Source organism: Sander lucioperca, chromosome 10, assembly GCF_008315115.2.
Source record: "Sander lucioperca isolate FBNREF2018 chromosome 10, SLUC_FBN_1.2, whole genome shotgun sequence".
Lineage (NCBI taxonomy): Eukaryota > Metazoa > Chordata > Actinopteri > Perciformes > Percidae > Sander > Sander lucioperca.
The window spans coordinates 3,594,079-3,608,811 of record NC_050182.1 but is presented as its reverse complement, the minus strand read 5'-3'; the positions used below and the strand labels follow the sequence as shown (position 1 = coordinate 3,608,811).

The window sequence follows — 14,733 nt, the reverse complement described above, 5'->3', positions numbered from 1 at the left end:
GCCTACCCTCAGTTTTTTTGTGGCACCAGAATCTCAAATCTCAATCTCAAAATCTCAAAATAAACTCTGCCTCTGTCGTTTTGTATGAGCATAACGATTACAATTATAGATTTAACTGTTCACGGTCAAAACAGTAAAAGCTGTATTTCAGCGAATATGGGAGATCAAAACATCTATTCTGTGCTTCTCGTAGTTTACCTTTGTCCCAATTATAATGTAGCCGGTAGATGTCATAGATTTAGCCTAGACTATGGCCTAAGTATATAGATGTGATGAGCTGCATCGATGGAAAAAACAACGCTCCGGTCTCGCGTAATGGAACGAGATTTGCCCGTTTTAACATCAGTTGGAAACCCCGTTCCACCCTCTTCCCTTCGCTGTCCACAAGCAAGGTAAAGCGCTAGAATTGTTCCTCGGTTATGTGAAACTAATTTGCTTCAAAATTATAGCATTTACCCACGAAAGGTGCTCAGGTGGGATGTAACGTACAGAGTAATATATTGGTTGAGCTTTACGTGAGGATATTAGACTTGTTTGTTTGTTAGTTATAAGGATTTTTCTTGAATGTTGCGCTCATAGAATAGGACCGGTTTGTGATGGCTGCCCCCATGCTACCTCGTTGAGGCCCGCTAGCTAGCTAGTGGCTAACGTTAGCTGTCCCTATCTAGCTTTGCATTTCTTGTTAAAACGTATAGTAAATATGCATATTGCCAACATGGATATCACTTGAAGGGTATGGAGATGTCAGTGAATTGTCTTTGTAAATGACTAGGGTTTCCGACTAAATGGTGCTTGTCCTGAGACGGGTCAGCTAACGTTAGCTAACGTTAGACAGTCAGCGCTTAACGTTAACGTTACATCCCTGCTGTAAGGGGAAGCCAATGCTGGTTGAATGCGTGTGACCAAGATCCCTCACACATGTGAGACAGACGTAAATTGTTGGCTTGGTGCTTGGGTTGTTAAATTGGCATTTCGATTTTAGTAATTAGCTACATCAGTACGTTAAGAGAGCGGGTCAGTCATGTCCACACATCATAGTCGGATTTGATAACACCGAAGAAACGATGTCGTTAAGCATGTCCCATGTTCTATTAACGTTAGATTATAGATACAACTAATAATAAAGCTTTAATTCTGTAGCACTTAACAAGATTACAAAATGCTTTACAGAAAAAACGGATAAAAACAAACTAACAATGAAGAAAAAATTCCAAAAAACAGGGATCATAAAACATTAACACCTGAGGATAAAAGAAAGTTAAACATGTACCAAGGAGGGATGATAAACCCAACAACATTAAATACTCATAAACCATTTCCTTTAAAGAAAGTTGTAAAGGTTAAAAGATGCTAATGTGGGTGTCTGATTTAGTAGGCAGTGTTCCACAGTCTGGGGGCTCTAACAGCAAAGTCCCTGGTCACCTTTGGTCACAATATGGGATCTTGTAACAACCAGCAGAAATGCATCCACTGATCTAATGGAGCGCACAAGCACATAGGGGGTCAACAAATCCTTCATATAATTTTGGAGCAAGGTTATTTAATGCTTTAAAGTTATTAACATTTTAAAATCAATACAGCGCATGATAATGTTTCCGACCGCACTTGAAGGCAGCTTTATTTCACAGGAGAAAGAAAAGAGGAGTGAGACACAGCGAGAGCTTATGCTAAAGGAAACATTCAGCTATTGCACAAACTCCCGGGCAATTTAGTGCTTGTGTTTTTGTTTGTTTTTTTACCTCGTTTTTAAACTTTCTCTGTGCGGAGATAAAGTCAGTGATGTTTGCTGTACGGGATTCTCACACCACCTCAAACTATAGCTCCAAACATAAATCTGATCTCCGGTTACATGACTGGCCTCCGCAGCGTGATGTGGAGTTGCGTGCGTCGGTCTCAACTTTTCGCCACAAGTCCGTTGTACACGCACTACCCCCATTCAAAATGAATGAAAAGACCTGCGTTTTTGTAGGGTGGCCGACGCAGGCTGTCTGAACGCGGCTTTAGTCAGTGAAGGAGCTCTGGCTTCATCATCATAAGTGTATTACCATAGCCAAGAAGAGAGAACTTAAGCTGAAAGAAGCATGCCTGAAAAACAGTCTTTAGTATCAAAAGAGTGATCTGCATCAAATATTACATTGAAGATCACGTAGGGCATAAATTCAATTCAATTTTATTTATAGTATCAAATCATAAGAGTTATCTCGAGACACTTTACAGAGAGTAGGTCTAGACCAAACTCTGTAGTTTACGAAGCCCCAACTATTACAGTGGTTGCCTCAAGAGCAAGCAGTAGCTATTGCGACAGTGGCAAGGAAAAACTCCCTTTTTTGTTAGGAAGAAACCTCGGACAGACTCTTGGTAGGCGGTGTCTGACGGCACCAGTTGGGGGAGTGGTGAATTGTGGCAATAATAGTCATAATAAAGATAGTGAAACAGTGATCACAATGGTAGTCGTAGTAGTTCATGTCATAGTAGGGTACAGCAGGGCGTTACGGGGTGTAGTGTGTGACACAGCAGCCTGGGTGGACGCGGCAGGACGCAGTCGGACACTGCGGGGAATCGCAGGGTGTAGTAAGTCCATAACGTCAGCTGCACCCAGGACCCCAGTGTAGGTGCCACCCAATTCCAAGGCGATGTTCTGGGTGAAGAAGAAGCAAAGGGACTCCGGGGAGAAAACTCCCCAGAGCTAGGTTAGTAACAGGCATTTCTGGGACTAAGATGCACACAAAAGGAGACAAGTGAAAAGAGAGAAGAGGGAGCAGCTCATTGTGTCCTTGAAAGGAGCTTCCCACAGCAGTCTAGAGTCATAATAGCATAACTAAGAGAGGCAGGCTAAAGAGAGGGGCCCTGGACCGGGCTCGTACTCTCCCCTGCCGGAACGGGCTTGTACTTCCTGCCTCCCTCTAATCTACTCTACTATGCTGCAACTCCTCACTCCCTAACTATAAGCTTTATCAAAGATGATGGTTTTCAGTTTATTCTTAAATGTGGCGACGGTGTCAGCCCCCCGAACCCAAGTTGGGAGCTGGTTCCACAGGAGAGGAGCCTGGTAGCTGAAGGCTCTGGCTCCCATTCTACTTTTAGAGACTCTAGGAACCACAAGTAGCTCTGAGTTCTGGGAGCGCAGTGCTCTAGTGGGACAATAAGGTACTAACAGCTCTTCTATGTATGATGGTGCTTGACCATTTAGTGCTTTGTAGGTCAGGAGAAGGATTTTAAATTCAATCCTGGATTTTACAGGAAGCCAATGCAGAGAAGCTAATACAGGAGAAATGTGATCTCTTTTGTTAGTTCTTGTCAGAACACGTGCTGCAGCATTCTGGATCAGCTGGAGGGTCTTGAGGGACTTATTTGAGCAGCCTGATAGTAAAGAATTACAGTAGTCCAGCCGGGAAGTAACGAATGCATGGACTAGTTTTTCAGCATCGTTTTGCGAGAGGATGTTCCTGATTTTGGCAATGTTACGAAGATGGAAAAAGGCTGTTCTTGAGGTTTGTTTTAAGTGAGTGTTAAAGGATAGATCCTGGTCAAAAATGACTCCTAGATTTCTGACAGTAGTGCTGGAGGCCAGGGCAATACCATCTAGGGTAGCTATATCTTTAGATAATGAAGTTCGGTGGTGCTTGGGTCCCAGCACAATAACTTCCGTTTTGTTTGAGTTTAACATCAGAAAATTGTGGGTCATCCAGGATTTTATATCTTTAATGCACGCTTGAAGTTTAGCTGACTGACCGCTTTCGTCTGGCTTAATTGACAGATATAATTGGGTGTCGTCTGCGTAACAGTGAAAGTTAATTGAGTGTTTCCTAATAATATTGCCTAGAGGAAGCATATATAAGGAGAATAGAATTGGTCCAAGCACTGAGCCTTGAGGAACGCCATGGCTAACTTTAGCGTATTTGGATGGTTTATCGTTAATATTAACAAATTGGGATCGCTCAGAAAAATAGGACTTAAACCAGCTTAGTGTGATTCCTTTAATGCCAACTAAATGTTCCAGTCTCTATAAGAGGATGGTATGGTCAATAGTGTTGAATGCAGCACTAAGATCTAATAAGACAAGTATGGAGACAAGTCCTTTGTCAGCAGCAGTTAGAAGGTCGTTAGTGATTTTCACCAGTGCCGTCTCTGTGCTATGATGCTTTCTAAATCCTGACTGAAAGTCTTCAAATAGACTATTTCTATGCAGAAAGTCACACAATTGATTAGCGACTACCTTCTCAAGGATTTTGGAGAGAAACGGGAGGTTAGATATAGGTCTATAGTTGGCTAAGACCTCAGGGTCGAGGGTGGGTTTTTTCAGAATAGGTTTTATCACAGCTACTTTAAAAGACTGCGGTACGTGACCCGTTAATAAGGACATATTGATTGTATCTAGTAATGTGGTGTTGACCACGGGTAGTGCTTCTTTAAGTAGCCTCGTTGGAATGGGGTCTAAGAGACATTAATTGTTGGAGGTCTAAAGGATAAAAGCCGTCTAAATATGTATCTTATCGTTCTCTCTAGCCCTCCTGCGCCCAATGGTGAGTCGTTAGAAGCTGTGGGCAGAAGGTGATGAATTTTTTCTCTAATTGTTATAATTTTATCATTAAAAAAGGTCATGAAGTCATCACTGCTCAGAGCTATAGGAATAGATGGCTCAACAGAGCTATGACTCTTTGTCAGCCTGGCTACAGTGCTGAAAAGAAACCTTGGGTTCTTATTTTCTTCTATTAGTATTGAGTAGTAGTCTGATCTGGCATTTCTGAGGGCCCTCCTATAATTTTTTAGACTACTATAGATTCTTCCAGTTTGGTGGAACGCCATTTACTTTCAAGTTTTCGTGAGATTTGTTTTAATTTGCGAGTTTGGGAGTTATACCAAGGTGCTAGTTTCCTTTCCTTCATCTTCTTTTTGATAGGAGCAACCAAGTCTAAAGTAGTCCGTAGGCAGGCCGTAGCAGCGTCTACAAAGTTATCAAGTTGGGAGGGACTAAAGTTAACATAACGGTCCTCTGTTATATTAAGGCATGACATTGAGTTAAGTGCTGTTGGAATATCTTCCTTAAATTTAGCTATAGCACTGTCAGATAAGCATCTAGTGTAGAAACTTTTATTTAATTTCGTATAGTCTGGTAGTAGGAATTCGAAAGTTATTAAAAAATGGTCTGATAATAAAGGATTCTGCGGAAATACTATTAAATCGTCAATTTTGATGCCATATTATAGCACAAGGTCGAGGGTGTGGTTAAAACAGTGCGTGGCCTTATGCACCCTCTGACTGAAACCAATTGAATCTAGCAGTGAATTGAAAGCAGTACTAAGGCTATTGCTGTCAACGTCCACATGGATATTAAAATCACCTACAATAAGTACTTTGTCTGATTGAAGGACTACGCATGATAAAAACTCTGAGAATTCAGATAAAAACTCAGAATATGGACCTGGTGCTCGGTAAACAACAACAAATATAATTGGCTGTACTGTTTTCCATGTTGGGTGTTGAAGATTAAGAACAAGGCTTTCAAACGAGTTATAATTTAGTTTAGGTTTAGGATTAATTAACAGGCTCGAGTCAAATATGGCTGCAACTCCCCCTCCTCGGCCTGAGCCTCGTGGAATTTGAAAATAAAGATCACATTATTTCTAACGGAGAGTGAACATCCTTAAAGATTTGTAAAGATTGTAACTCGCAGTCTATTCGTGTGTCAGTTGATTAATGTAACGTTAATGTCTTCTTTCTCTTCTTATTTAGATGCCAGGTGTCACAGTGAAAGACGTCAACCAGCAGGAGTTTGTCCGTGCCCTGTCGGCTTTCCTGAAAAAGTTAGTATTCTGTTTTCCACACACATCCTATTATTGGCATTTCTAAAAGATAATGCACCCACAAGTGATCATATTGTACCGTAATTGTAGTTTTCATTGAACTTATTTTTTTTACCTTAATTTACCATAATGTTTGTTGCATGCAGTGCTAACAAAGTTAATCACAAAGACTTAATGCTACACACTTCTCGTCTGTCCCCAGGTCAGGAAAGCTGAAGGTGCCTGACTGGGTGGACCTCGTCAAGCTGGGTAAGCACAAGGAGCTGGCCCCCAGTGATGAGAACTGGTTCTACATCAGAGCCGGTAAGTCCAAATATTTGTTCCTTCCCACTGGCCATGGTGTCTCTTTGGCACTAGAAGACAAAGATTTTTGTAAATGTTCCAAGATAGTTGCAAAAGTATTTATACAACATAGCAATGTAATTCAACCACACGCTGGTGTTAGGAAGCTGATGCTGCCCCCCCCCCCAAATAACTCTTACTGCATTTAACGTCACTAACGGGGTTTATATGTAGAAGTTTATAGATTCCACATGGTAATTTGTGGCTGTCATGAATGCAGCATGGGCATACTTTCATAAATGTCAGCACAAACCCTGCTGAGATTTGATACCTATTTGAATATGCCTTTATGGTGGCTTATAGAATGTTTTTGTGATCTCAAGAATGATTGACAAGTCTATGTAAAGAACAGTGTTTCTGCAATTTTATGAAATGTCAGGAAGTTGTAATAACGCTACTTAGCAGAGCTGTCCGCTCCACTGAACTCAAGCTAACGGTCGTCCGCTCTCTCACCCCTTTGAGGGTGAGCGACTGGAACAGTGACAGGACGTCATCACGTGCAAAGTCATGACAACTAAATGAACAACGGCACAAGTACAGCATTTTCTCCTCATGCAGAGTGACAAAGGGGGACGAAAGCCTTGACTACTTATTTACCATGAAAACCGCGCTCATGCTGGTCTCGTGAAATATGACTACTAGTAGCTTGGAAAATAGTGTTACGGGCACTGAATTTGATAAATTTACTGTTTATCAGAACCCACATGAGACGAGAAGCTAGTGCCCCCTTGCGGTTCGTCTGCCTCGCTCCACGGTGCAGGGCTTCACTTAATGTTTAAAGAGGACATATTGTGCTTTTTCGTATTTTCTGTCACCTCTACAATGTTATGTCAGATTTTCATGTTAAATGTGGGCAAATAATGAGGTAAACGTATTTTAGAGAAACCCCAGTGAGCTAAAACGTTCATATTTCAAGCTGTTCTGAACGCTCTGGTTTCAACAGTTTTTTTCTACTCTCGGCTAAGTGTTACGTAACTCTTAGCCGGCCTTCTATGATTGGTCATCTGCTCCAGGTAGGCAGGACTGGAGTGTTACGCTACTGCGGTGTTAACATTGTCACATGTAGCTACATGCTAACAGCAGTAAAATGTCATCTTGGCTGCCAGTGTTAAATTCTCCCCAATTCCGGGTCACATTACTCCTAAACATTCCCGGTCATGTAGTATTTGGTCAAAAAGCCTTTTTTTTTTAACTTTTTGTAGAAAGTGCTGCTATATTCTTTTAGTGCCCACTGCTAATTATAGTAGCTACATGCTAACGGCAGAGATAAGTTGGCATCTTGGCTGCCAATTTGTTAAATTCTCCCCCTATTTCGTGTCGCGTTCCTGCTGAAACACGTCCAATTGGGTAGTGTTTAGTTCAGAAGCCTTCATCTGCTAATTTTGACGGTAGAAAGTGCTGCTTCGTTTCATTACAGTCTAATGTTAGCCTAGTGCTAACTATGAAGTAGCTACACGCTAACGTGAGATAGCTGTAATTCTGGCGGCCAATGCTGGTCATTTCTCCCCAATTTTGAGGTCAAATTACTGCTGGGACATGTCTTGTCGTGTAGTTTTTGGTTTAGAAGCCGTTATTGGGGATTTTTCACTGTACACAGTCCTGCTATAAAGGTACTCTATAGACTGGGCTTTGTTAGAAGGAGGGTTTAAAGAGACGGGCGCTCCTGCAGAGCGTCTCATACAGAGGGTGAATACAGGTGCAGCAGCCATGGGCAGTATGAGAGAAAAATTTTTTAAACATTAAAGCATGTAAACATGTTCTAGTACAAACACAAAATACAAGTATTAGCCTGAAAATGCTATAATAGTTGGCCTTTAAAACGTTTTCCTTGTTAGTGGGGATGCATAGCGCTCAAAACCAAAATGAAAAAAAACCTAATATTCCCTCAGTTTTCTTGCTAAACTGCATTTAAAATGAGCAGTGACCTTAAATCACCTGTTCACGTAACTTTATCCTAAGGTGCCGTCTATGTGCTTGATTTGTCCTTAGCGGTGGTTAGCTAGAAAATAAGCCCACTGACGGCAATGTTATTGTTCATATTTTGGCACAATGTTTAGTAATGGCCACTAATAGTGAGTGAAAATGTGATCAGAGATGCACATTGCAAAATGTGTTATCTGGAATTGTTAGCTACATTAGCTATATGTGATATCTGTAAAGTAGGGGTGGGAAAAATAATCGATTCTTAGATGCATCGCGATTCTCTCTAGAACGATTTGATTATCGATTCTGATAAGTTAATCGATTATTTTATTTAAGATTTTTTTTAATTATTATTTAAAAGTTACTGTCTCCAGAACGTACAAATCAGAAAACAGAGTGACTGAAAGAGGATGGGATAATGGACAACAACTTAGAGTTTAGGCAGAAAAAAAACACACAAAAATGGCCAAAAGGAAAAACATTTTTTTGTATATATACACACGATCTAATAAGACATACATAAAATAATTAGGCAAAACACATATAGGCTGTTCATCTACTTTATCACATTACATCTGACCACCTCATGTTTCATGTTCTAAGAAGCCAATTCTCCACCTTTAAACATGACTGAGCCTCTGACCTGGAAGATTACTGGGAGAGAAGGTGACTTTCACCAGCACGTTTAAGGCTTAAGCATGGAACGACTACCAAACAAAAACCTCAGTAGACAAAACATTTCATTAAAACTTGTGTGTGACAAATATTGTATATGTCAAAATCTAAGCTTTGTCTAGCTGCTTTGTCTAGGAAGTGATTAGCAAACTCTGAGTAGCAAACTCAGATTTATATGTATTTTTTAAATCAGGCATGGAAATGTACATTAAAAAATTGTTGCATCGATAATCGGTTTAGAATCGAATCGTGAGGTGCCAAGAGATTCCCACCCCTACTGTAAAGCTGGACGAACTCACAGTAGTAAAACAGATTTTATTCTGATCCAAAGACTGAAATAGAAAACTTTCTGTGAGGAAAAGTGCACAATATCCTGGACTGTAACTGTAAGACGTATGATGCTTTTGAGAAACGATTGCAAACAAAGCAAACTGTTGCTTAAAAGGAGCTACACGCTGTATTCACTTAGGTCAAAGTCCTGACCTGACCGCCCTGGCTTCCATTTTTCAAACATTATAGACAACAATACAACGTTATAGACGATTTCTTCTGTTACCATAGCTTAAAGGTGTAAGTAAGGTTAAACTCACTGCTGATGATGTACAAGTTCTTAACTGTTTATATCTGACCTCCAGTGCTTTTCTCATGAAATGTGTAACTGCGCTACTTATTCATTTTCATTTGATTTCTTTAATGAGGCCATAAGCCCACTTATCCAAATGTCTATTTGACCATGTTGAGAGGGTACCCTCAGAGCAACATATTGTTACTGACGCCACATCATAAACGCCCTCATCTCTTCTACCCCTACAGCATCCACAGTCCGCCACCTGTATCTCCGTGGAGGTGCTGGTGTTGGCTCCATGACCAAGATCTATGGAAGTCGCCAGAGGAATGGTGTGTGCCCTGCCCATTACAGTGTAGGATCCAAGAATGTGGCTCGTAAGGTGCTGCAGGCCCTTGAGCTGCTCAAGATGATTGAGAAGGATCCCAATGGGTGAGTGCCTCTATTGATTGCCTGTTAGAGTGGAAATTAAGTGTTCACACACACAGTTGTTTAAAAAAAGCTTTGAAGAGGTACTTTTTGAATTTTAATTCTGAGACTTGTTTGTACATGTAGTCAAAGCTGACGACATGCATGGGTTGACATGCACATGATGTGGTGTGTTTTTGGGCTAATTTGGGCATGGGGTAGTTGACACCCTGCTCTACACATGTGGCCACTCATTCTTGGCAATAGTGTAATTTTCATCTTTGCAGAACCATGATGTCAAAGAGACCCATTTATGTGTGTTGGATAACTTTGAAATCTAAATGCATAAGCTTGAATTTTGCCCTGCGAGTCCGCAATTGAGATGTAATCTCACTGTAGCGAGGGGACTAATTGATTGGCTTGGTTTTTTTATTCAAGTGGGCAGGGAAATGAAATTCCATTTTTGAATTGCCTGTTTCAGGGTCGAGTGGTGATTTTTGCCAACGAGTATGGATGGAGTATTGACATGTGGCTTATAATAATGTGGTCAATGTGGCGTAAAGTAGTTATTGAAGACTTAAGCATTTTGTCTATGGATTTTTAAGTTGTGTAGGTTGATGTATTCTATTATGTTCCCGTCATTCTCCTGTTTTCATTTGTGCTGTTCTCATTCTCTCAGTGGTCGCAGACTTACCGCCCAGGGGACCAGAGATCTGGATAGAATTGCTGGCCAGGTGAGAAACTAACTTCACTAATTATGTTGGCATACACACACTCAAGTAACTTGTGTATTTGAATACTTGGATTGTCAAAGTCTGAGTAAAACCATATGTACTTTCCAGATGATGAGTTGTTTTTAATACTTGAGTTATTAAGCATCTTCTGGATGCATCATTACTTTGAGTGCCACGTACTGTATAAATGGATCAGCTGATCCATCTGATTACTGATCAAAGTGCATGTAAAATATTTATTAAGGCTATTGTAGTAGTAGTAGTGTACCCAAAAATGTATCGTGTTGCTTTTTTATGTGCAATTACCCATACGATAGTATGTCTTTTAACATGGTCCACTCATCGCCACACAAAGGGCCAAGCCTGATAAAATGAAATAATTATGGTTGATAGAAAACAATAGGAGGGGTGCAGAAACGGGTTGTAACAGACATTTTTTTGAGACGTTTATTACAATTTCATTGAGAACGCGCTATGCCTTATACAGTACAATAGCCTTATACATTAATAGATTAAACTAGGTCTGTGAAGCGAGTTATGTGTAGTCTGATTGTTGGCTTAGTTAATGTTTTATCATGACAGTTGTAGTAAGAGCATTTCCTTAATGCAGCGAAGGTCTGTGTTGTAGCAGTAAAGATCATTTCCCTCTGGCAGTCATAAACAATCCTGGTGGCTGAGAATTGTCCCACCAGACCTTTCTTACCGGTCTCTCAAATTGTTTCCTACCATCTAAATAATGAAAAACACAAATGGTTTAAATGGTAACCATTGTGCCAAGGAGTTTTTTAGTATGTGTGCTACAGCCTGGTCTAGCCTACTGCTAGTTTAAATGCCCCAGTATCAGGCTCCTGAGCCGTTGAATGAATATCATCGCAACCTCATACTGGCCAAGCAATGGTTGTTTTTTTTATGACTGGCTGTGTATCACACATTCTGTCATTTAATGATTTAGTGATGTTCAGACACACGGGGGGGGGGGGGGGGGTGTGATCACAGAAATACCATTACTTTGATGAGACACCCTGTCTGTTGCTAGAGTACACGGCCCCAGTGTCACTTCATTATGCAAGGCTTTAGGAAGCACTTGTCCTTGGGCAAATTTTCCTGCCAGCCAAGTGAGTTATGCGTCTTGTGTGGCACACTACTGGCACTGTTTGTTTGCCTACTAAAAAACAAATCACAGTTGGGCCGTGTCAAAAATCAGGCGAGAGGCAGCAGTGTTGTGATAATCCAAGGGTAAAGGGGGTAAACATGTGGAGGGAATTTCATGCTTGGCAAGTCTGCCGTATGGCACCAGTTTTCTCCTTGTTTACCCATGCTAATGAGCAGTATACAGATGAGCAGACCTGGGCCTAACTCCGCCTACCTGCTGCACAAAACTGGCACAAAGCATGTTTGTGTGGCTCTGCAACCTCCTCACAAATCCCCTTTTGTGTTGTAGTTTCTGATAGCTTTTTAAGAGTGATGCTTTTTCTCTTGCAAGCAAGTCTTCTGCCATGTATTGTCAGAAGACTGTTCATGGTGTTCTTGGCAGCAACTGAAACTGTTTGTCCTCCAAACTGTGTTCACTTAAGTGCCCATGAAATTGCATTTCAATAGTATTTTACTTCCTTAAGTTGCACATTTCCTGTTCAAACACAATATTGCAGTGGGTTTTAATGTTAGAAATGTACAAGTAAATGGTAAACCAGTAGAATATTAGGCAGATGGGAATTTACATTTGATCGCTATTACACAAATTATAGTTAATCATTTGCACCATCAATGGCAGCATGAAACCATTAAAGTAGTTTTTTTTTGTTTGTTTTTTCTTGTTTTTTTGCCACAGCAAGTAATTGGATTTTGATTGAAAGACAATGCAAGTTTTCAAAGGCACTGCAACACCTTGTCTGCTCTTGGACTTAATTTCTGAATATGCCTCATGTTTTTTTTTTTTTGTTTTGTTTTTCCACAGGTCGCAGCTGCAAACAAGAAAACTGTTCAATAAATCTTTTTTTGGAGAAAGTCAAGCGCTGTGTGGTCTTTGTCTTTAATTTATGTGAACAATGAAGATGAACCCGAGAGCATTATTGGTCTGATCAGCATTTTTGAAGTACTCCGCTCACATTGTCTAAGAAATTGCTTGAATGGGTCTTTGGGCTATTTTAATGCTGTTTAGTCAAATTTATTGGCACAAGAGGACAATTAAGGACGAGATAGTTGCCCTGATGAGCTATTTGGAACACTTATAAACACTTGGAATTGAGCTGGCTAGAGGAAAGCAAGCTGCTGCATGAAATCATCCTAGCTGATTTAAATGCCTCTTAGTTTAAAGGGCAGCAACTGACTATTGGTGTTTTCAGATCCTCTAACCAGGAAAAGCTAACTATTGGGTGCAGTTTTGAAAAGGCTTCCTGGGATCTCCCATCAGCGAGACAATACAGTCTCATCAGTGGCTAAACGCTCTTTTCACAATGCACTTAGCTTCCATATAGGGCTGGGCAATATATCGATATTAAATCAACATCCATATGAGGCTAGATATGGTCTTAAATTTGGGATATTGTGATTATGACCCAAGTTTTGTCTTTTCTTGGTTTTAAAGGCTGTATTACAGTATGTAATTTTCTGAACTTAATAGCTTTTTTTTATTATTTGACCCACTTAGTCATTGTGTTCACATTGTTGGTGATGATTAATCAAAACTTTCATTGTTAATATTTAGTGAAAGCACCAATAGCCAACACTGCAATATCACCATCGATGTATTTGGTCAAAAATATATTAGATTTTTTTTCCATATCGCCCAGCTCTACTTCTATATCAGTCTTTTTCTGGTACTGTGTTCTCGTTTCAGATGTAGTTTGTACAGATTGCTCCATGATACTGTGATGGCAAAGGAATAAAAACACTAGGTAGCTGAAGCAAGTTGCTCCCTGGACGCTGTATGTGGCTGTCCACTGCTCCTAATGGTTGGGATGGGTTTAATGCAGAGATTGAATTATACAACATTGTATGGTTGTATATGACAAATACGTTTCTTCTTGACAATTCAATAGCCATTAAGGAATGGCGTCATGATTAAGTGGTTTCATTCAGGGCCACAGTGCCACCTAGAGACAGATACAGACCAATAGCAGGTTCTTAAACCAACTTGATAATGTTAAAAGCATTGAACAAATAGTGTACATTTACTATTTTACATTATCGCTGCCAAGATAACTGGGATGTTTGAGAAGAAACTATTGATTTAATGTGTGTAGGGGTGGTGGATGGCTCATTTAAAGCAGGCCTTTACTGCTACTTGAGCCTAATTTGTCTTATTAAAGAAGCCTAAGTAGTATATTGAGTTAATAGTTGAATCTACAAGTCTTTTCTAAAATGTATGACTTAAATATTGGGTTTTCACTTTAGTCACGGTCATACAATATATTGCGCTTTTCTGAAGACACTTGCATGTTCTGTGTGCACACAGCTTAATCAGTGAGAGCACTTGACTGATTTAATTTGGTGGTGCTTCTGGAATCCTGCAGAGGGTGCCAAAGCCTATAGAATATCTATCATGGCTATACGTATATGCACTTTGGAGTGATTTCCTCTGAGGTGCCTACTCATGGACTAAAATCAGTAACCCCATCCTGTTTCTAAGGAGAAGTTGGTTATAAATAGATACAGTATTTTAAAAAAGCCTGACATTTTACAAGAGTTTGAGGTGCAGTTGGGTGCATACAGTTTTAAGGGTTTTTCCTACATTTGTTTACATTATGCGTTATATGAACACGCACATTATGCTCATCCTACATTATGCGTTATATGAACACTCCTCAAAATTTGGTTTATCGTAACAGCTTCAGGAGCTTACCACAGAAATGTTATGTGTAGTAGGACCAACTGACCGTAAAAAACAACAACATCCACTCTGTTTTCTTACTCATTTTCATCTAGGGCCAGCGGGGCTTCCTGTGGTTGCCTTTGTCGTTCCTTAGCTAGCCTTGAGGAAACCGAAGTACAAGCACAACCAAATAAGAAGGGGGGGGGGGGGGGGGGCAGTGTTCATGTATATCTGTGTCTCCTTTAAGATAATACAGATTGCTTTTATATTGTTGGCTCAATTCAAGTCCAGATATAAAGAGTAACCAGAAGGCATTGTTTGCTGATAGGGCTGAGCTGTTGTACACACCCTGCTGTGCTCACTGTGTATGTGTGTGTGCGAGTTTATACTTGGGCCTGTGTTTGCAAGATATTGTGTGTAGCAGATCACTGGACAATGAGGCTGCTGTGTTTGCCAGTCTGTCAACCACTA

General features: G+C 40.4%; 1 protein-coding gene across 1 annotated transcript; it reads left to right on the top strand.

The window, feature by feature from the left end:
- The first annotated feature begins 244 nt into the window (after nt 1-244).
- Nucleotides 245-12,460, top strand: rps19 (ribosomal protein S19). The gene is made up of 6 exons (XM_031289129.2): nt 245-392; nt 5,734-5,804; nt 6,007-6,107; nt 9,558-9,741; nt 10,397-10,451; nt 12,406-12,460. Exons 1-6 carry the CDS (start codon nt 273-275, stop codon nt 12,436-12,438), a joined length of 564 nt encoding a protein of 187 aa, XP_031144989.2. The 5' UTR covers nt 245-272; the 3' UTR covers nt 12,439-12,460.
- Nucleotides 12,461-14,733: the final 2,273 nt, after the last annotated feature.

Bases quoted from the DNA above. Each gene is read 5' to 3' on its own strand.
- rps19 (XM_031289129.2), top strand. From the start codon at position 273: ATGAGCTGCATCGATGGAAAAAACAACGCTCCGGTCTCGCGTAATGGA. The intron at 5,805-6,006 runs GTTAGTATTCTG...GTCTGTCCCCAG, and splicing joins CTGTCGGCTTTCCTGAAAAA to GTCAGGAAAGCTGAAGGTGC. The intron at 10,452-12,405 runs GTGAGAAACTAA...GTTTTTCCACAG, and splicing joins TGGATAGAATTGCTGGCCAG to GTCGCAGCTGCAAACAAGAA.